Source organism: Meles meles, chromosome 5, assembly GCF_922984935.1.
Source record: "Meles meles chromosome 5, mMelMel3.1 paternal haplotype, whole genome shotgun sequence".
In the NCBI taxonomy this organism is placed as follows: Eukaryota; Metazoa; Chordata; class Mammalia; order Carnivora; family Mustelidae; genus Meles; species Meles meles.
Genome location: NC_060070.1, coordinates 113,761,049 through 113,782,824, shown reverse-complemented (window position 1 = coordinate 113,782,824; position 21,776 = coordinate 113,761,049). Strand labels below are relative to the sequence as shown.

Genomic DNA, 21,776 nt, shown 5'->3' with positions numbered 1-21,776 from the left:
TCAAGAGTTGGTCACTTAACTGACTGAGCCATCTAGGTACTCCTTCACAGAAGATTTTAAAAGCACTTTTTTTAGGTTTTGAAGCCTTGAAAAGTTGTTTATGCTCTTCTTTTTTAAATTGTTAAATATACTTTCGTTGTTCAAATTTTAAATAGTACATTGAATTAAAAAATATTTTGACTGCTGGGTCACAGTATCTAATATTATTTTAAAGCATGTAAATAGTAATTTGTATCAGTTAACTTTGAATCTGATTTTGCTGTTTTACCATTCTTACCTTTTCTTTGTCTTGATTTGTATACAATCAGTTTTATAACACTACATATTTTAAACTTAGGGAAAATTATTGTACCAAAAGGATAGTATCGATTGTAGCTGTTTCTTTAACTTGAGTGACTGGAAAATGTTGTGTCAACTTTATTTGATTTTAAGTTGGAAGGAATATAAAAGTTAATGCTCATTTATTATGTTTTTTGAAGGTTTTATTTGTTTATTTTAGAGTGAGAGTCAGAGCGAGCGAGATACCAGGAATTATGAGTAGGGGGAGGAGCAGAAGAAGAGGGGGACAAGCAGACTCCATACTGGGTGTAGAGTCCCTTGTGGGGCTCAACCCCACAACCCCAGGATCATGACCTGAGCTGAAAGAAGTCCAGTCGGTCACTCAACTAACTGAGCCAGCCAGTTGCCCAAAAAGTTACTGTTCATTTAAATGCGTGTTTACAGGAAGTTCTTGCGCTGTGGTGAGTACCTAGTAAGAGCTTAGGTATTAGCTGCTACACTTGTTATAGGCATAAGTATTATCATTATTGCTGAAAATTGCGTCATGGTTAACTTGAATTATGATCTACCTAATAATGCTATTGATTTGTTGGGATAGAGATCAGAAAAGGCTGATTGGGATATTACATACAAACATAGAGTTATGTGGGGTGCCTGGGTGGCTCGGTCAGTTAAGCCGCTGCCTTCGGCTTAGGTCATGATCCCAGGGTCTTGGGATCAAGTCCTGCATCAGGCTCCCTACTAAGTGGGGAGTCTGATTTTTCCCTCTGCCTGCTACTCGGCCTACTTATGCTCTCTATCTCTCTGTCAAATAAATAAAATCTTAAAAAAAAAAGACACACAAAAGTTATGTGTAAAGGGATCAGATGGGGGAGTGAATTTGGTATGTAAATGTGAATTTGGTAAGTTAATTTGTATGTTAATATGCACAATGTAAGTATATATATATATATATATATATATATATATATATAAAACAATTACTAAGTTATTATGTATTCAGTAGAACTCAGCTTATTATTTCTTTCCACAGCCTTATATTCTGTTATATTATTCTGTGTGTTTTTCTGGATCCCTTTTGTCTACTTCTACTATGAAGAAAAGGATGATGATGATACTAGTAAATGTACTGTAAGTATGTTTATTTTAGGGGGAGGGGGAAAGGTGATTTCCTTTTTCCAGGAATGATATGACTGAATTTATTCTAGAGCAGCATTGTCTAATAGAAATACAGTGTGAGCCAGATATGAAATTTTAAATTTTCTAGTAGTGACATTAAAATAAGTAAAAAGGAGCAGTTGAAATTATTTTTAACAGTACATTGTATTTAATGTTATAGGTTCCAAGTAGTATCAGTTTAAATAGAGTCAAAACACATTATTAATGAGATATTAAATTTCTTTTTTCACACTAAGCCTTTGAAATTTAAAATGTATTTTACACTGCAGCACATCTCCATTTGAACTAGCCATATTTCAAGAGCTCAGTAGCTACTTGTGACTTGTGACTGTTGTTTAGACAGCAATTCTAGAGCAGGGATTGGCAGACATTGTCTCTAAAAGTCCAGGTAGTAAACATTTTAGGCTTTGTGGGCATATAGTTTCTGTCTCAGCTACTCACCTCTGCTCTTGTACTGCGAAAGTAGCCAGAGCTAATACTTGATAAGCTTGATGTGATCCAGTAAAATAGGAGGTGGGCTACCTGTGGCCCATAGGACAGTCTGCTGACCCCTGTTCTAGGACATAAAGGAGGAATATTTGGAGACTATTTTTACTAATCCAGGATTACACTGATATAAGAATCTCATAAATATAACATACATAAATGTCCAAAATTTCAGACCAACATCACTTAAGTATTGGTATATAAATCATAACTGAAATAGTAGCACATTGAATTCAGAGATATCTTAAAAATATATGACTATAGTATAACTGAGTTGGGCCTGTCTCTAGACTGCATGGGTAGTTTAGAATCAGCACATCTGTTAATATATAGTCATTTAATAGGTCAAAAAGAAATTGTATGTTGAAAGGTATTTGCTAAAATTGAGCATTTTTTTCTGATTTAAGGGGGAAAACGCAGCATAAAAGGAATGTTTTTATTGAGTTACAGGAATTTGCTTTATACTTTTTTATGTTTTGTATTTAAATACAAAAAAAATTATGTATAGCTTTCACTTAAAAGCCAGCATTATTCTTAATCATGTTTATTAAACCCTTAAAGTATTTGCATTAGATCAGGAGCAAGTACATAACCTTATTTTAAGTGATTCCAAGTGGTAATCAGTACAGTTGTTAGAAAAAAATACAGTGTTTAAGTATTTATAAAGAAAGTCAAAATTAATTATTTGCAGATACTTATGTAACTCTGGATTTGTAAACCCAGCATATGTAAGGTAAAGTGGGTGGTTAGGATTCATGTTAAAAATGAAATGAGATACATGCTTTCTCTTTTCACCTTTTCTAAAGTTCATCCTCCCCAACCCTTTTGTTTGATCTTAAGATCCTCCTCAACCTTTATTTTAGGTTTTTTTTTTCCTAAAAATTGTCTTAACTCCTTTGTGAAGAATTTGTCATATGAACCTTGATTTTAAATTTTAAATGGTGACTTTTAGAGACTTCATTAATCTGAGAGACAATGTTTTGTTTTGTTTTGTTTTTTTACTGATTTAACCTTTTTTCTTGAGGTTAACTTTTCTTTCTATATTTTAAATATCCTGCTTTGTGTTTTTGTCTTTGGACAAAGATAATGATAAATGTTTTATATGTTTATATATATGTTCTATATATTTTTATTTTATATAACTATAATATACATTATATATAAAATAAGTACATATATATTCAAGAACATATATATATCCATACATATGTATGTTCACATGTATGCATATTGAATATTGTAATTATTATAACCAATTTAAATGAGTTGGGGAGGGGTATTATAGATTCTGATTGCTTACTGTTTGGGGGAATATATTAGTAAATATTCTGATAATTTTACTAGGGATTATGCCCACTGAAAAATTGATTATGCTTTTGAGTACTGATTTCCACAAGGTCTAATCATTGAAAAGACTTTAAGGTCTAGTGTGGTTTGCAAACATAACTTAAGATGTGGCATTACATTGTTTTTCCTTAAATTTTAAGATTATTTTTCAACAGGGAAATTTTACACAGTTGATTATAAATGTACATTTGGTGTGAAAGTACTTTTATACCATAGTAAAATAGTTTATATTTTATTTTTTTAAGAATATTTTATATTTTAAAGGTCTTAGTAAATGGTATACTTTTTTCCCTTGACTTCTAGCAAATTAAAACTGCATTCAAGTATACTTTGGGATTTGCTGTAATTTGTGCACTTCTTCTTTTAGTTGGGTAAGTCTTGATTTTTTCCCCCTGAAAATGGAAATAAAATAATAATAATAAAGGCTCATTCAGAAAAATCTAGAAAAAAGTGTAAGAAAAAGAGTAAACCACCTTTTATATTGCTACCAAGCAAAAACCACAGTTAACCTTTTTTATATATGTTTTTCTACATGGACATTTTTTATGTGCTGAGATACATGCAGAGTGCCCTTCTCTCCCATATGCATACCCTTCATGTTATAATTTTACAGAAATGATTTTATTTTATGAATTCTTGATAATCTACTTGTTGACGTACTCTAGGCATCTCTTTAGAATTGTAAATGTAGATTCATCAATTTTGACTATACTGCATTTTCCTTTTAGGATACAACAATTTATTTAATCTTCTAATGATGATTACCTGGGCATTTATGATGTCGGAAATTTTTCTGTTTTTATAAACAGCTCTTTGGTGAAACCTTTCTGTGCATCTTTTCAGATTTGTGCATCAGTCTTTAAATTTTTGAATTAATCTTTGTCAGTGAGTTCCTTTCTTAAATCTTCTTCCTTAAGGTTTTCTACTAATATCAATAAAGTTTTGCATATTTTATTTATACATTTAAAATTTTCTCTTTGGAAAATATTTGTCCTTGTTAACAGAAGACATTTATCCTTGTTAAAATAGGTTTTGATTCTTTTATTTTTTTATGTTAGGAAATATGTGAGGTGCTAATAAGCTTTTATAAGGTCGCTTTTATAATTTGGTCTCAGAAATTTTAGTAAATAAAAAAATGTCATTTACTGAATACAGTTTGTGATGGAATAAAATTGGTCAGTAACCTTTTGTAGTTCTAGGACTTTTTAGAATACCAGTGCTTTATAATCAAGGTATATTTCCAGTACCCTTTGTCTGCCTTGATGTGTCATAAGACAGAGTACTTACTGAAAGGACAATTTTTTTAAGTAGTTTTTATCTTCAGCTGTTGAATATATTTTTTAATTCTCTTTTGGCTTTTTAAGAAAGACAGTTATGTGAATTTGCTTTTGTTAATTTGAAGGTCTCTCATTTAGAACCCTAAATTATCTGGAACAGAGATTAACAAACTTTTCTTGAAGGGTAGTTAGTATTTTAAGTTAGAGGTCCATATGGTCTTTGTGGCAACTACTCAACTCTCTTGTACCTTTATAGTAGTCATAGACAAGATGCAAACAGAAGGACGTGGCTGAGTTCTAATAAAACTTTATTTGCAAACAGAGGCAGTCAGTATTTTTCTATCTCCTGATTTAGAATGTGACTGAGAACCATCAGTAAAACCAGTAATCTTTAAACAGCCAGAGTATCTGTCCCAGACAAAAGGTATCTGGGGGTAAATTTGCATATTTGTAAATTCACTTGTAAAATAACTTGTTCTTTGCATGGCATATTATCTTCAGTCCTCATTTAGAGTTACATTTTGTACAATTCTGATAAAGCTTTAACAGATTCTGTAGATGACATTTATTTATTTAGAAGTGATATACTAAAAATTAAGCAAATGTTTCCTTGCAAATACGCTAGTAACAAGAAACAACAGTTTGACCAGCCATTTTGAACAATATAACATTCACTTATTTTTCAAATAGTATTATGTACTAGTTATGTTCCAGATACTGTACTGGGTACTGGTGAAACAGCAGTTAACTGAAAAGACCACTTTTTTTCATGGAACATACATTCAAGAGGTTTAGAGGGACAGAGAGAGAAACAAAAAATGGGCTGTGTTGAGGTTATGAAATGGTAGGGAAGACACTGATGAGAAGGTAATATTTGAGAAGATATTTGAAGGAAGTGAGGGAGCCATGAATATATGGGGGGGAAGAGCATTCCAGTCCGTGGAACCTGTGGCAAGAAATTATCTGGCATATTTAAGACAAAGTGGGAAAACTAGTAACTGGAGTAGAGTAAATGAAGGCTGGAGTAGCTGAAGATACAACTGGAGGTACTAAAGCTGCCAGATTTAGAAGGGTATCATAGGCCATTGTTAGGACTTTGATATTTATTGTGAGAGAGATGGGAAGCTATCAGAGGAATTTTTGTCATTGAGTGACATAATCTGACATTTTGACAGGATTCCTGGATGGTGTTTTAAGACTTGACTTTGGCGGTAAGGGAAAAAAATAAGAGAACTGTGAGGAAGCTGTTGTAACCAAGGCAAGGCATGATGGTAGCAGTAGTGATTTGATTCTGCCTATCTTTTGGAGAAGGAGCCAGCAGAATATTTTGGTAGAATACATAGGTTGGGTGTGAGAGAAAGAGGAATTGAGAATGTACCCGCAGTTGGTCAAACTGCATGGTCTTTCGAACACTTCTATCACTTTTGACACCAAATGCAACTTGCGCCATAAAATTATCTACTGTTTTAAAAGAAAAACATACATCACTTAACCAAAAAAACTAGGACAGGTTACCTTCAGGAAAATTTCAGGAAATTTAGTCAATCACTGAACCTAAAAATATACCTCATTTAAATATGGTAACGAGAAGAACACTACCTTGGGTAACCAAAACATTCTTAGTCTCAGGTTTAAATTAAACCACTCTCAGGTTTAATTATTCTCTAGAAGGATTCATAGAAATCACTGAAAGCAATTATATTCCTTGTTACCAGTTATTATAATTGAATACAGGTTAAAACCAACCAAAAGAAGAGATGTATAAGATAGAGTCCGGGAGGATTCGAAATATAAATCTTCCATTGTCTTCAAGATGTTACTCTTCTGGCATAGATGTATGACTGTATGCATGGGGAATATTGCCAACCAGGGAAAGTCACATGAGCTTTAACACAGTTTTTATTGAAACTTGGTTATTTAGGCAAGTCAGATTGATTGATTGCCGACAGTTATTTCGGCTTCCAAGACAGTGGACTCCATGTGACTCAGAGTTCTCACCCAAAATCACATGGTTGGTCTTTCTGGCCCTCCACTTAAGATATTGCCAGCTTCTGCCCTAAACAAAGACGTTGAGTACCTGCCAGAACCATGAGCAAAATTCGCACGTCTTTTCGGCAAAGCCAAATTCTTTGCTACACAGAAAGGATGAAGTTGTTATCAACTTAGGTAGGCAGATCTGAAGGAGGAGCAGATCTGGTGGGGAGTATCAGAATCTCAGTTTATTTCCTGTTAAGTTTTCTAGGCAGTCAGGAAGAGATGGTGAGTAAGCCACCAAATCAGGCTTTGGGAAAGTCAAAGTATAGTTTCTGCTCTTCCAGAAGCAATATCTAGCTCCAATGAGAAAATGAGTTTTTTCTTTTGTGAAATGTAAAAGATAAGCTACAGGATTGCTAAATATTATTCCCTGTGCCACCTCCCACCTTTCTCAGTACTGCAGTCCTTTTGTAATTGAATTGATAATGTTGGCACTCAGGTGGGTAATAGGTTAGAAGGAAGGGCATAGAAAGCAACCATACAGGGAAAAGGTTTTGATTCAGGTTGAAAGAGATTTCCTCTGTTGTTATTAGAGTGATAAAAATGAAAAGAGGTACAAGTGGGTTCTCAGGGTTTGTATGCAAATGAAAGAATTCCTCTCTGATTGGCCTCTATTTTCTCATTGGTATTTGAGGTCTTTAGCTGAGGGCACTGATAATAGGGAGAGTATATGAACTCCTGTATTTCACAAGCCTGAAATTTGTGAATAAAAGACTAAGAATGTTTTGGTTACCCAAGGTAGTGTTCTTCTCGTTACCATATTTAAATGAGGTATATTTTTAGGTTCAGTGATTGACTAAATTTCCTGAAATTTTCCCGAAGGTAACCTGTCCTAGTTTTTTTGGTTAAGTGATGTATGTTTTTCTTTTAAAACAGTAGATAATTTTATGGCGCAAATGTGGTTGAGGTTTAACTAATTCATGTAGCTAACATTTTTGGAGCACTTTGTTGTGTAGTGTGTGGTTATGTGTAGTGTGGAAGGTCTTAGGGATAAAGATGGAGGGTCATTTTCTCTTTCCTCAAGGTTCACAGTAGAGAGACAAATACATAACTTGAGCTATAATATTTAAGTGTTCTAATAAGAGATAAGTACTAGGTTTTGATGATGGAGCAGCAAGTTCCTAGTCTTGCCTTGAAGAATCAGGGAAGACCTACTAGGGAATAATATTTGAATTGAAATTTGAGGAGTGGAAATTGATCATCAGACTAAGTAAAGAAAAAAGATAAATAGTATGTATAGTGTATTAATCTTTTCAGAGTGCTATATATAACAGATGTTTATTTTCTCACAGTTCTAGAGGTTAGATAGAAGTCCATGGTCAGAATGTTGGCAAGTTTAGTTTCCGGTGAGAACTCTTGTCCTGGCTGCTGCCTTCTTACTGTGTCCTATGGATCTTTCCTGTGTGCTCTCACTTGGAGAAAGAGTGCTCTCTGGTGTCTCTTCCTCTTCCTAAAGGGACTCGATTCCCTCAGACTAGGGTACCACCCATTATGACCTCATTTGACTTATTATCTTCCTGAAGGCCCCATATCCAGATGCTTAACACTGGGGATTAAACCTTCAACATAGGAATTTTGTAGGGACAAATTCAGTCCATAGCATTCTGTTCTCTGGGCCCCCAAAATTCATGTCCTTACTATGTGCAAATGCATTTGTCCCATCCAGCAGCCCCCAAAGTCTTAATTGAGCATAAGTTCCTAGTCCAAAGTCTAATCAAAATATCACCTAACTCAGGTATGGGTGAGACCTGAAGTAGGATTCATTCTTTAACAGTGAACCCATGAAACCAGACAAGTTATGTGCCTCAAAGATAGAATAGTAGGGCAGGCATAGGATAGACATTTCTGTTCTAAAAGGGAGAAATTGGAAAGAAAAAAAAAAGAGGTTATGGGTTCCAAGCAAGTCCAAAACCTAACAAGGCAAATTATATTAGATCTTAAACTCAAGAATAATCATCTCTGGTTGGATGCTCTGTGCTCCAGGCCCACTGAGGGTTAGGTGGACCATGACCCTAGGTAGTGACCCTGCCCTCTTGGTTCTGGGCATGGGTCCTGCTCCCTTGACTCTTTGTAGCAGTTGACTGGTGGCCATAACTGAGGAAACTGAGGAGCAAGCAGCTTTACCCCTGGGCCTGTGGTGGGAGTGGCAGCCCTGATGATAACTGAATTGCATTGGATAATTTTTCTTGAAGGATGAAGCATGTTCTTAGCTAATTAATTCTGTCATCCTGGCTTGTAGAATCCCCCAAATCTCATAGGCTACCTTATTTTGTCCCATCTCTGTTCCTTTATTTGAAATTGTCAGTGTCCCTTCTAGTATCATCCTACCACAGTTCCTGGTTTCTGCTGAGATGGTTGATCAAACCCATGGTTTCCACATGTACTCCTCTCCTTATTGGATGGTTGTTCAGCCACACTCTTAGCACAGGCTTCATCATCGTTTTGTAATATGGGTGAACTAGTTCCTTTATCTCATTTCTCTTCTCTCACATATTACTGTAAACAGTAAGGAGAAACCAACCTACTCCTTTAACACTTTGCTTAGAATCCTCCTCAGCTAAATATCCAATTTCATCTCCTTAAAGTTCTGCCTTCCATAGAACCACAAAAATAGTTCAGCCAGAGTCCTTACCTCTGTATTACAAGTTATCTTCTTTTTTGTGTGTCCAATAACATGTTCTTCATTTCTAGCTGAGATTTCACCAGAATGACCTTTAGCATCCATATTTCTACCAACATTCTGTTCATGATGATATATGTCTTCTCTGAGACAACAGAGGCTTTCTCTATAACTCTTCTTTTTGAGTCCTCCCTCTTGCCTTTAACATCCACAGTTTTATCAGTAGTCTCTTTGTTAAAATACAAAATTCAAATGAGTCTATTTGAAGCTCTAGTTGGCTTTATTCAGCAGTTTGTGAATTGGGCAGCATCTGATGTAGTGGGTAGAAAGGAGCTAAAGAGTTATGCAAAATGGAAGATTGTTATAAGTCGAAGGAAGTGAAATAAGGAAGTTCAAAGAGGGAATTATTTCAAGCAAGGTCACATTCCCTGAGGGCATACAGGGGGTTTTATCAGGCAGATTACCTTACTAGGAAATTCCAGACTGATTGGCTTAAAATTCCACTCCTGGCAGAGACTGAAACTGCTGTTAGGTTAGATTTTAAATCTTGGTGGGGCTTAGCACAAGTGACTCCATTTGGGGCCTGCCTTCCTTCCCTTTTTCCTTTCTTCCTTGCTTTCTTTTCACTTTCAGGGCAGCTTAGGCCTTTTCTGGCTTGCATCTTAAAACTCTTCCAACCTCTGATCATTACTGAGTTTCAAAGAGACAGCCACATTTCTAGGTGTTTATTACAGTAGCAATCCACTTTATGGTACCAAAATATGTATCAGTCCACTTGAGCTGCCATAACAAAATAGTACAGACTGTGTAGCTTAAACAGTGAACATTTATTTTCTCTCAGTTCTAGAGTTCTGGAGGCTTAAAAGTCCATGATCAGTGTGTCAGCAAATTTGGTTTCTGCTAAAGATACTTGCCTTGTAAATGGCTGCTTTTTCACTGTCTCCTCACATGGCCTTTATTTTACTCTGTGCTAACAAGGAGAGAGCACTTGTCTAGCATCTCTTCCTTTTCTTATAAGGATACCAATCCTATTGGATTAGAGCCTTACCCTTAGGACCTCATTTGACCTTAATTACCTCCCTGAAGGCCCAGTATCCAAATATCATCACAGTGGTGGTTAGGGCTTCAACATTTGAATTTTAGAGGGACGAGTTGAGTCCATAACATTGTGGTAACTGAGAGACTGCAGTTAACATGGAATATTTGAAGAATGATATAAAATATATAACGTGAAAATTTTTTTTTAAAGAGAGCAAGAGAGAGAAACCAAGACACAAATTATTTATTTGAGAGAGCAAGTGAACACAAGTAGGCAGAGCAGCAGGCAGAGGAAGAAGGAGAAGCAGGCTCCCTTTTGAGCAGAGAGCCCATTGTGGGGCTCGATCCCAGGACTCTGGGATCATGACCTGAGCCAATGGCAGAGAGTTAGCCGACTGAGCCACCCAGATGACCATATTTTTTAAAATTTAATTAATTATTATTTTTCTTTTTTTTTTTAGAGAGATTGCTCAAGAGGGGCAGGGGGAGGGGTCAGAGGAGGGGGTAAGAGAGAAAAAGAAAGAGAGAGAGAGAGAGAATCCCAAGCAATCTCTACACTCAGTGCTGAGCTGAATGCAGGGCTTAATTCACAACCCTGAGATCAAGACCTGAGCCAAAATCAAGTCTGACACTCAACTGATGTTGAGTACCCAGGTGCCCTACAGGTAACATGAATTTAAACTCTCACCCACCTCAATACAACAAGTGTGTGTGTGAATGCATGAAAATAATTACATATAAATTTATTCTAAGAGTTAAAGCACCATGAAGGATGCATTTGAAAGGGGCGTTTGGGAGTTGGATTGGAGAATTGAAATATAAATGGTAGATAGGATTCATTGTAATAGTAATGTAACCGTTGTAATCATTGTAATAGTTCCAGTGACAGATGAGGGTCTGAACTAGAGTAGTTAAAAAGAGAGCAGAGAGGAAGAAGCTAATAAGCTATTTGGAAGATAAATATGACTGGTGATTGGGTATAAGATGTGAAAATCATATTTTTTATTCTATTGAATTTATTGTTTGTTTCATATTTACTGAAATTCGCTAGCCTTTCCTTTGTCTTTTCCTTAAGAGATAATCTGTATGAAACTAATACAGTGAGTCATATTTGGTATAAAGTATTTTTAATAAGTGGTTTTTCAGTTTTGCTGTTTTTAAGATTGTAAAAGAAATTTATAACCTTTTGAGGCTCCAGGTCTTATCTTGATCTAGTATGGTGTGTTTTTGGAAGCTAAGGTTCTCTTTCTGCATTTTTATTTTGAGAGAAACTGAGATTAAGAAAATATCTACTTTTTACCACATAAATCTCATTATACACTTAACTCCTGGTTACTTTACTATCATCATCATTTAGTAAATGGCTGATAACCTTCTGAAATGCTACCTCCTCATCAAAATTGATATATCTATATTCAAGACACATCTGACTTTAGTTTTGGTTGCCTTTGTATCTGTTGGGAGGTAGTCCTTTCTTTTCATAGATCTTTGTCTACAGGCTGACATTTCTCCAGTGAACATTAGTTTGCCCTTTTTGGTTGTTAAGAGTTTGAAATGCTTGCATGTCAGTCAGCTGCCGCTCTGCCTTCCTGAGTCTTCTTTACTCATCCTAGGCCCATTTAAAGTGGATAAAGCCTGGCTCAGCAGGGTCTTCCAGAATTAAGGCCAGTGTCTCTGTTGACTAGTTTGTATCTTTGCCAAATTGGTTGTGAAATGTTTTGAATATTATTGTTCAGGATATATAGATGAATTCAGCCTATGTATGTTTTTCTTAGTTTATGTGAAAATATTTCACATCTGTTTCTTAGATTATATAGTCCTGGTGAAAAGATTACTCTAGTTGAGGAGACCCTGCTTTGGGGTCTGTGCTTTTGGTACTCCCTCTAGTTCCTACCTAAAAGTAAGTGCTAAAATGTTAACTCTGCTGGATCTCCTGAAAATAAGTATTTTCCTGAAGTCATTCTGACAGTAGTTTAGGCCCATTTGACTTTTAAACCAAAACATTTTTTTTTTTGGTCATAGAAAGTTCTTTGTTAAATTTTGAACTGCTAAAAAGAGTCCAGCTCAGGAGTTTGAACATGTAATTGTCATCAACAACTAAGAGTTAATTTTCTTCTCCTATTGGGCAGAACCTTTGGTTACCTAAAACTGACATAGATAAAAAAATTTTTCTAAGCATGAATACTGTTTTTAGATATTTGTAATACATATTCCTATTTTAATAGTAAAATCAGTGATATTTTATACAACATAGAAGTTTTTCCCATACTCACAGAATTGGTCATTCCCAATTAACAAATTCAAAATAAACTTTTCAGAAAATATATATATATATGGAAAAAAAAAGCTCTGTTCAAATAAAATAGAGGGATATTATATAGGTAGTTTTTTCTTGCTTGGTTTATACTTTTGTTCAGCAAATAAATAAGCTAATATCATTATAGAAGTATAATTTGCAAGTTTTTTTTTTAATTTTTTGATTCCATTTTACTGCTTTTATTCCTTTTTGATCTTATGGCCAGAGCAGTGGTGAACTTTTTACATTTATTGCTCTCTGTGTGAGTAATTACTTTTCTTTCTGAAAGTGGTGTGAAGTAAGTCTCCAAGATTAAGAGTGTAGTAAATGTACATGAGTGCAAATGGTTAGAAATTTAAATAACCTCCTGACATGCTCAGACTATTCATCTTTTTGTAAGAATAAGTATCAGTAGTACCAAGGAGTAAAGGTTTAAAAATAAAAAGTTGAATGATTACTTTGTTTTACTTGCACACATTATAAGGTATTTACTGTATTGTTGAACTCTTTTAGTATTTCCTCTTTACAAAAGAGGATAGATCTTTGTGCTTTGTTTACAATTAAAATTAGGTTAGAAAGGCAGTAGTATTAGAGTTATTTCTTACATTTCTGCTTGATTCTGCACATACACGTTTTAATGGATACCCAGCCCTGTGGTCTTGTTTCTGACTTTCTTCTTTCCCTTCTCTTTTCTTTCGTTCTATTTTCTTGATTTTTTTTCTTTGTCCTTTCTTTCTTGTTTGTTTCTTTCATTTCTTTCTTCTATTTTCTCCCAGTTTAAGCATCTAGAGCAAGTCATTTCTTTCTTCAATTTTCTCCCAGTTTAAGCATCTAGAGCAAGTCCTAGGAAGCTAACTGTTACTCTTATTTTATGATACCCCTTCAGCTGTGGATTGAAAAATAAATAGAAACTATTTTCACTATGTGTATTGGTTAGAATCTTGAATGACATAAAAAAATGCTAGGAAGAAAGTAAAAATTACCCCTAGTTTTACAATATTTACTGTTTATTTTGGTATATTTCCTTTCTATTCTTTTCCATGTATATAAATATATTGAAATATTACATATATTTATATTCTGTTTTCCAATTTAATATAGAAATTCTTAGGTTTTTTGTGCCGTGGACCTTTTTGATCATCTTTAGCCCATGGCTCCTTCTCAGAAAATTTAAAGGCAAAAAATAAAATAAGTAGGACCACAAAGGAAACTAATTATATTGAATGCAATTATTAAATGAAATTTATAATATGGTAAACACATAGGTAGGAAACTTATCAAACCCCTCTGTACGTGTGCAGATTTGGTTTGTTAATTTGTGTCTGTGTGGTGGGGGCAGTTGATCTATTAGATTTATTGATCTATTGATTTATTAGAAATTTATTATTTATAGATCTATTGATTTATTAGAAACTGAGTTTTAGAAGGGTGCCTGGGTGGCTCAGTTGGTAAAGCATCTGCCTTTGGCTAAGGTCATGATCCCAGGGTCCTAGGATCCAGCCCCTCATCAGCTTCCTGCTCAGTGGGGAGCCTGCTTCTTCCTTCCCTCTGCTGCTCCCCCTGCTTCTGCTCTCTTTTTCTCTCTCAAATAAATAAGTGAATAAAATCTTAGAAAAAAAAAAAGGAATTGAGTTTTAGACCATTTCCTTTTATTTAAATTTTTATCTTTAACATCCATTAACCAGATTTATTTTCTTTTTTGTAGAGCTTTTGTTCCTCTGAATGTTCCTAATAACAAAAATTCTACAGAGTGGGAAAAAGTGAAGTTCCTGTTTGAAGAACTTGGAAGTAGTCGTAAGTATTCTTTTTAAAAAAAATATTCATAATAGTTCATATTTTGTGACTCTTGGGACTTTTCTGCGTAGTCTGTTTTTACAATGTTAAGAATTTAATCTCACAGTTCTTTTATCTTGTGGTTAAACATGTGCTAGAAAAATTAGGAGCCTTGTGTTGTTAAGACTCACTTCCAGCTATTATGTAGTGAAATCTCTTCATACACTTATCAAGTTGAAACAAAAATATAATCTTCAAAGTATTTTAGCAGTGAAGGTTTTATGATTCCTACGTGTTTGTTAATTCACTTGGGATTATATAGAATATGTTCAAGAAATGTGCTTGATATATTGTTTTTTAAACAATTTTTTTTTTTAGAATTTATTTTTATTATTTATTTGACAGAAAGAGAGAGAGATCACAAGTAGGCAGAGAGGCAGGCAGGGAGAGAGGGGGAAGCAGGCTCCCCGCTGAGCAGAGAGCCTGATGCGGGGCTTGATCCCAGGACCCTGAGACCATGACCCGAGCCGAAGGCAGAGGCTTAACCACTGAGCCACCCAGGCGCCCCTATTGTTTTTTATTTGTAATCTTTAGCCAGTGAGAGAATGCATATTGCTGTTTGATCATCATTAAGTCATTTTTATGCAGAATATAAATTACAGAGGTTTCATACAAATGAAATAATATTTTATTATAAATTTACCTCACCAAAACATTTTGGAATTGCTCTTCCAGAAGTTTTCCTTAACTTTATTAGTGTGACTTAGGTTTTTAGAGGGAAAAAAATAGGCAGGTTCAGGAAGTTAGGTTATAGAAAGATGCACAATCATTGAAAAATGCAGTTGATATTAGAAGCTGGTATCAGATAAGAATGTATATCTTATTACTCAGAATTTCATGTGCGTTTGAACTTGGTAATAATTTTATTTTCAAAGAAACCCAGAATATTTATTATATAAACCTGAAAAATGTTTCTGCTTTTGTATTTATTCTTTTTAATAAGTACTATATACAGTCTTGATTAGCATTTCTTTTTCTTAATCTAGTTACAATATTAAATGATGATTAAATTAAGTCTTGGAGTCTTTGCTGTACAACTTCTTAATTTTCTTGCTTTCCACTTAAGATTTCATCGTGTAAATCATGGTCCATTAATATCTTGCTGATACTAGCAAGAACAGGATAGCAGTCCTGGCATGTACTAATACTGAATTGTCAGGATTTATGCTCCTGATCCCATTTACTGAGAAATAAATTGCTTCTTTTCTCATAGTTAACTCCTTCAGGTCTCTTGAGTAACTACTCTTCTGCCTTAAACATTAAGTTATACACTAGTCTTTGAGTATTAGTGTAACTTGGATTAGTAATTACATAGGTAGCATTTCTCTAATTTTTGTAATCTCATGCTCTTTAGTCTTAGCATTATTTCTTTTATCTCAAATCTTAAACACCATACCCTAGAGCACATTTTGCTTATTGTTATTAGTAAACTAACTTTTTTGATTGGCCAAATATGTTAACATAATACTCCAGATCAGTTGCAGGGTGCATATTTTCTCACATTTTTCTATTTCTGATATTGCGATGTATTGCTGTCAGCTAATTACCAGATCTCTCCTAGTTTTTTTTTGTTTTTTTTTTAAAGAGATTTTATTAGAGTGCATGAGCAGCGGGAAGGGGCAGAAGGGAGGAGGAAGGAGAAGCAGACTCCTGCTGAGCAGGAAGACCAACACCACGCTCCATCCCAGAACCCTAAGAACATGAACTGAGCCAAAGGCAGTTGCTTAACCAGAAGCCACCCAGGTGCGCTTCTGCTAGTTTTATGAATACTTTCTGTTGATAATTCTAGTAAGATCAAGAAGGTAATAGCATCAGAATGTCTTTGACTTAATAACATCTAATATATTAGTTTTATGAAATGAAGACTTAAAAATTAGGCGTACATAGTTCGTGAATTTTTTTATTAATATATTTTCGTCAGGTGTTACATAAAACTAGACATGAGTTTTAAGAAGATAAATAATTCTGATTTTATTATTATTCATTAAAGATTAATATACATTAAATTAAAATTGTATTTGGTTCCACAGGACCTACATTTTAACTAGATCAAAACGGGTTCAGTAGGACCTGTATTGAAACTGAAAAAATTAGTATTACTGCCATTTACAAATATTCAAATTAGTATTACTCCCATTTATGAATATTCAAATATTCAAAGTATTTCTTTGTATAATCTAGTTATTTAAAAGTGTCACTCTTGCCTCTGACTTATTGGCCTTCCCTTAAGTAACTGACTGTGTCTAACTGGTTAACATAGTATTTCTGTGTTGGTACTTTTTGGAGTTTATTTTCTGTTTGTGTTTGCTTTTTATTTGGTTTTGTTTTTTACCTGCCAGATGGGCAGTCTAATTCCTTTCAAATTAAAGAATGAAGTAAACTCTTTAAATTTTAGTTTAGATTGTATGTTGAAAATGTGTTTGAAAATTAGGAAAGAAACTGGGAGTACCAGGATTGAGGGCAGAGGGAAGAGAAGTAGTCAGTGTCAGTGGCTTTCCTAGGTAATGTTATTTCTCAAGGACTGCCATTCAGAAAGTCTAGGACCGTTTTTTTGCCACCTTTTAAGCGTCTAATATTTTTCTGATTTCATTTTAGGCTCAATAATTAGATAATACTTTTTCTCTTTAAGAAGTAAAAGAAAATCTTAGTCCAAAAGATCTTTTGCAAATCAGTTTGTGAAGAGCCCTTTAAAAAACTCTTTTCTCGGGGCACCTGGGTAGCTCAGTGGGTTAAAGCCTCTGCCTTCGGCTCAGGTCATGATCCCAGGGTCCTGGGATCGAGCCCTGTACCGGGCTCTCTGCTCAGCATGAAGCCTGTTTCCTCCTCTCTCTGCCTGCCTCTCTGCCTACTTGTGATCTCTATCTGTCAAATAAATAAATAAAATCTTTAAAAAAAAACAAAACAAAACTCTTTTCTCAGGCTACCTCACTAGCTCAATCAATAAAGCATGTAACTCTTGATCTCAGGGTTGTGGGTTCAAGCCCCATGTTGGGTGCAGAGATTTTCTCCACTTGGAGTTGGCACTTCAAAGATGAGGAATATACATTAGGTTTTTTCCTTCAGAATGTGTGAGAAACCCAGTTTTTATATCTTTATATTGATTTTTTTTAATATAAACATTTGAATAGTATATGTGTACATTTTTAACAAAGTTCTGCTTCCTTTGCAGATGGTTTAGCTGCATTGTCATTTTCTATTAGTTCTCTGACCTTGATTGGAATGTTGGCAGCTATAACTTACACAGTAAGTGTAATGGTGATAATTGAGTTAAAATTAAGAAATTAATTTATGAAGCAATTTCATTTTACCTTAGTCATGTATTCAATTAATTACATTTTCCTCTTTAATATTTTAGTGCTTTGCTTCTCCATTTTCTTAAGTTTTCTTTATTGAAGAGGAGGGTAAATTTTTAACTACTTAGTTGTAATCATTTTATCTATATTTTTAAAATGTAATATTCAGAAACATTTTATAACTTGTGAACCTTGAAGATGGTTATATATTATGCAGTAGTAGATTTAGTGACTTTATAAGCTCTGAAATGTAGATCAGTATCTATTACTGATGTAGTAGATTCATCCTACTTGGGTATATGGAGTTTTTAAAGTTAGATATTTTATATAATGTAATATTTCCTTAGCATATAGAATCTAATCTTATTCTCTGAGAAGCTGCCTTTTCTTTTTTTTTTTTTCCTTCAGTCTTTCTGGAGATAGTACGGTATGAGTTATAGCCTGCCAAACTTATGTACAGTCTGCTTTTTGAATTTTTTGCTCAAATTATAGAGGAAAAACCAATAATAAGTGCTTCTTAATTACCTCTTGAAAGAGAGTGGTGTAGGAAGCTTTAAATTATCTAGAATCTTTTCAGATTAATTGAGTTTACAGAATTCTTAATTCTTGCAGAAATGGGAAATTCTGGTTATAAAGAAAACATTTTTGGATATTGTTCCAATATATCTGTCTTTAGACATGAAAGAAATAGGCTTTTAGTGTGATAGAAGAATCTAATTTTGTTACATAATTATTCAAGGGTGATCATTTAGAATAAAAGCAATCTAAAATACATGCATTTTAATATCTGTCAGGTGTTTATTTGGATCATCTGTTTTATTTATTGCTATTTTTTTCATGGATTACTACATAAGGAATTTGTCCTACTGTTAGTGGATAATTATCCTTCCATCTTACAGAATAGATGTGTGCCATCTTATTTGTCTTTTCTTTTTTTTCCCCTTTTTGGAGAGAGGGTGTGAGCAGGGTGATGAGGGTGATGAGGGTTAGAGAGAGGGAGAGAGAGAATCCTGAGCAGGCTCCTTCCTCAGCCTGAGTCCACACAGGGCTTGATCCCACCATCCTGAGATCATGACTTAACCAACTGAGCCACCCAGATACCCCTCTTTGTCTTGTAAGAAACAGTCACAAATTAACAACAAATTAGGAGTTAAACCTGTTCTCTAATTGCTATTCTGTGACTGATATGGTAAAGTAATTTTGCATGTTTTTTAACCTTCCTGGGTCAGTGTCTTTCCCATTAAATGAGATTTAAAAAACACCTCTTAAAGATTTTTGAAGGTCAAATGATACTGTGTAAAAGTGCTTTGAAAATTATAGGAAAATGAGTATATAATAGTTGATTAAAGATTAGTCAGGAGAAACAAATAGAAAAAGAGGAAACCAATATATAAAGCCAACATCAAGAACTTTGAAGGGTCTAAAATCTAAGATTTTAACCTATTTGTAGCCTGCTATAGTTCTATGGATGTTGGCTATAAATGCAAGAGTTCTGAGGCAAAGATGGAGACTTTTATATTACAGCAATAACAATAGCCATAGCATTAGCATTTTCTTGTGCTGGTTTCCTGAGTTTCAGTTCTGATGAGGCAATGTGAGGCGCACCAGATGATACTCTCATATAGAAGAGGAACTTCGAACTTAGGGAAGCTAAATCTTTTATAATGGACAGTAAGTCTACTTGCCCTTTGCTCCAGAGGAAGATGCAGTCTTTGTTTTCCGAGGCTATTTTTCTATATGAACATCCTTGAAAAGATAGTACAGAAAAAAATGAGCATTTGTTCCTGGTTTGCAAGGTGTGCAAAAATGAGAGACACATGGAAGATTGTCTTCCAATAGTCAAATGGTATTTGCTATGAAAAAAATAAGGCAGCTTGTTCTACTGGAACTGGTTCTACTGGAAGCTCGTTCTACTATAAAGGTCAGGAGTGACTTCTCTAACACTTGACAGAGATCTGAGTAAAGTGACTGAGCCAGCCAGCCATGGAGCAAGAATAAGCAGAAATCCTGAGGTAGGCACATGCATGCTGTGTTTAGGTAAGAGCAAAGAGGCAAAGCTGGTGTGGCTGGAGCTCAGTTAACCAGGGGAGGGATGGCTGAGATTTAGATGAGAAATAGCCAGAGGCCAAGTTATGTAGAGCCTTATGCACCATGGTTAGGATTTTGAATTTTATTTTGAGATTAGAAACCATTGGAAGGTTTTAAATGGAGAAGTAGTAGATCTGTCTTAACATTTAACACTATTACTCTGGTGGCTCTGAATTACATAAGCTGTGGCAGTGATGAGTGGGAGTGGGAAAAATCTGTGAAATTATTAAAATTCTTTGAAAGAGAGCTTCCCTGTAGGAATGATATTACTGTAAAGTAAATATTTTGAACTAGTATTTTATATTACTCTAACGCAAACTGAAAGTTATCATTTAAATAATCAAACCAAATAAAATAATCATACCAACTTAGTTAAGATATCCTTAGAAGAACTTTACTTTTTTAGAATGCAGAGAACTTTATGATGGAGCCTAGGTTGGGAAGCTAAAAGACATAGAAAGTATGCTGAATAGGTAGGGAGGGGTCCCTTAAGATCTAAGTCCAGGGGGAGAGGGTCCAATTTAACATCATGGTCAGGTCATACTATCTAAGAGTTATATTTTTTCTCTAAGTAGCATAAGCAATAAAATGTGATCCTTGTTAGAGAGTCTTATATGTAGATTCTTTTAAAATCTGTGCATCTCTTGAACTTTACTATCTAAATTTACTCATTTCTAAACTGGGAATAATGTTTAATAAGATTGTGAGGATTTAATTTAGAAATTTACCAGGTCTTGGAATTTGTTGGTCACCAGTAGTCAGTGGTAGCTCAAATTGTTGAATATTCACAGTTTAGTATGGTAAACTATAATTTACAGCTCTTTCCACATCTTGTAGTGAAAGTGAACCAGGTGCTAATAGCAGTAGTATCATAATCATTGAGAAAGTGGTTTATGAAAAGATGAGTAAGTCAAAGGAGGTATTCAAAGTTGGGTGGTAGTTACTTGGGGGAGGGGATAGACAGACAAACATCATTTATGTCAGAACTCAGTGGAAGGATGTTTTGCTACCAAACCAGTCTGGCCAGTTTTACTATTTACTGTGTACAGAGGAGACCCTGTTTAAGGGGAGAGCATGGCATTTATACCTGAACACTAGTTATGAGTGAAAGTCTTTATATAAAATCTAATATCTGAACCTTAGCTTCCCCATCTGTAAAAATGGGCCATTAATACTCAAACTTTATTTAAAAAGCTAGTTGAAAATCAGCTGTTTATAGATAGGTGGTTTTATTATAGAGACGTGGCTAATAGTACGAATTATCATATTTGCTTGCAGATACAAAGTTTTGTCCTAACTTTTTATGGAAAAGCTTGAGAATTGAGTTTTTCATATGGGTGGAACATGGAAAGAGGGTATAGTGTATATTCTTGGAAAGTAGAAGAGATTTTTTTATTTTACTTCACTTCACTTCATGAGAGAGTATGCATGCAAGCAGGAGAAGGAGCAGAGTGAGAGGGAGAGAGGGTATCTTAAGCAGGCTCCACCCTTGGTGTTGAGTCTAAACAGAGCTCAGTCTCATGACCCTGAGATCCTGACCTAAGCTGAAATCAAGAGTTGAATGCTTAATCAACTGAGCCATGCAGGCTGTCCAAGAGATTAATCTTAATTAAAGTTCCCAAAGTGGGAAGTTAATACTTAGAGTACTTTGACCCTGAGGACAAAAAACTAATTATTAAAGGTAAAGTCTACTATAGACTCTGTAACTGTTAGTATTGAGACCAGAAAAGTTTTTGTAATGTTGTCGGTAGAGTGTGATTTTCTTAGCTACCCATTATTGTTTGGTTTAGAAACTAGTTGATTATTTAAATTTTACCAGGATTGTATCTACTCTACCATGTCTTAAGGGATAAACTAATAATTAGGCGCTTAATATTAGAAGAATGTCAAACAACATAGAGCTTGCCTGTTCTCATCTTAAATTCAAAGGGAATGCTATTTTTTAAATTAAAAAAATGAAACCTCTAGACACAAATATTTATGTAGATATTTTAATTTTTTGGTGC

The 21,776-nt window shown here is 34.5% G+C and overlaps 1 protein-coding gene across 2 annotated transcripts in view; it reads left to right on the top strand.

The window, feature by feature from the left end:
• LMBRD1 (LMBR1 domain containing 1) overlaps nucleotides 1-21,776 on the top strand; it is a 138,839-nt gene that overhangs the window by 32,029 nt on the left and 85,034 nt on the right. For both annotated transcript variants that reach the window (XM_046004962.1, XM_046004963.1), the window contains exons 4-7: nucleotides 1,313-1,410; nucleotides 3,595-3,662; nucleotides 14,262-14,350; nucleotides 17,559-17,632. In XM_046004962.1, coding sequence (XP_045860918.1) covers nucleotides 1,313-1,410; nucleotides 3,595-3,662; nucleotides 14,262-14,350; nucleotides 17,559-17,632 — 329 coding nt within the window. The remainder of the gene's footprint in view (nucleotides 1-1,312; nucleotides 1,411-3,594; nucleotides 3,663-14,261; nucleotides 14,351-17,558; nucleotides 17,633-21,776) is intronic.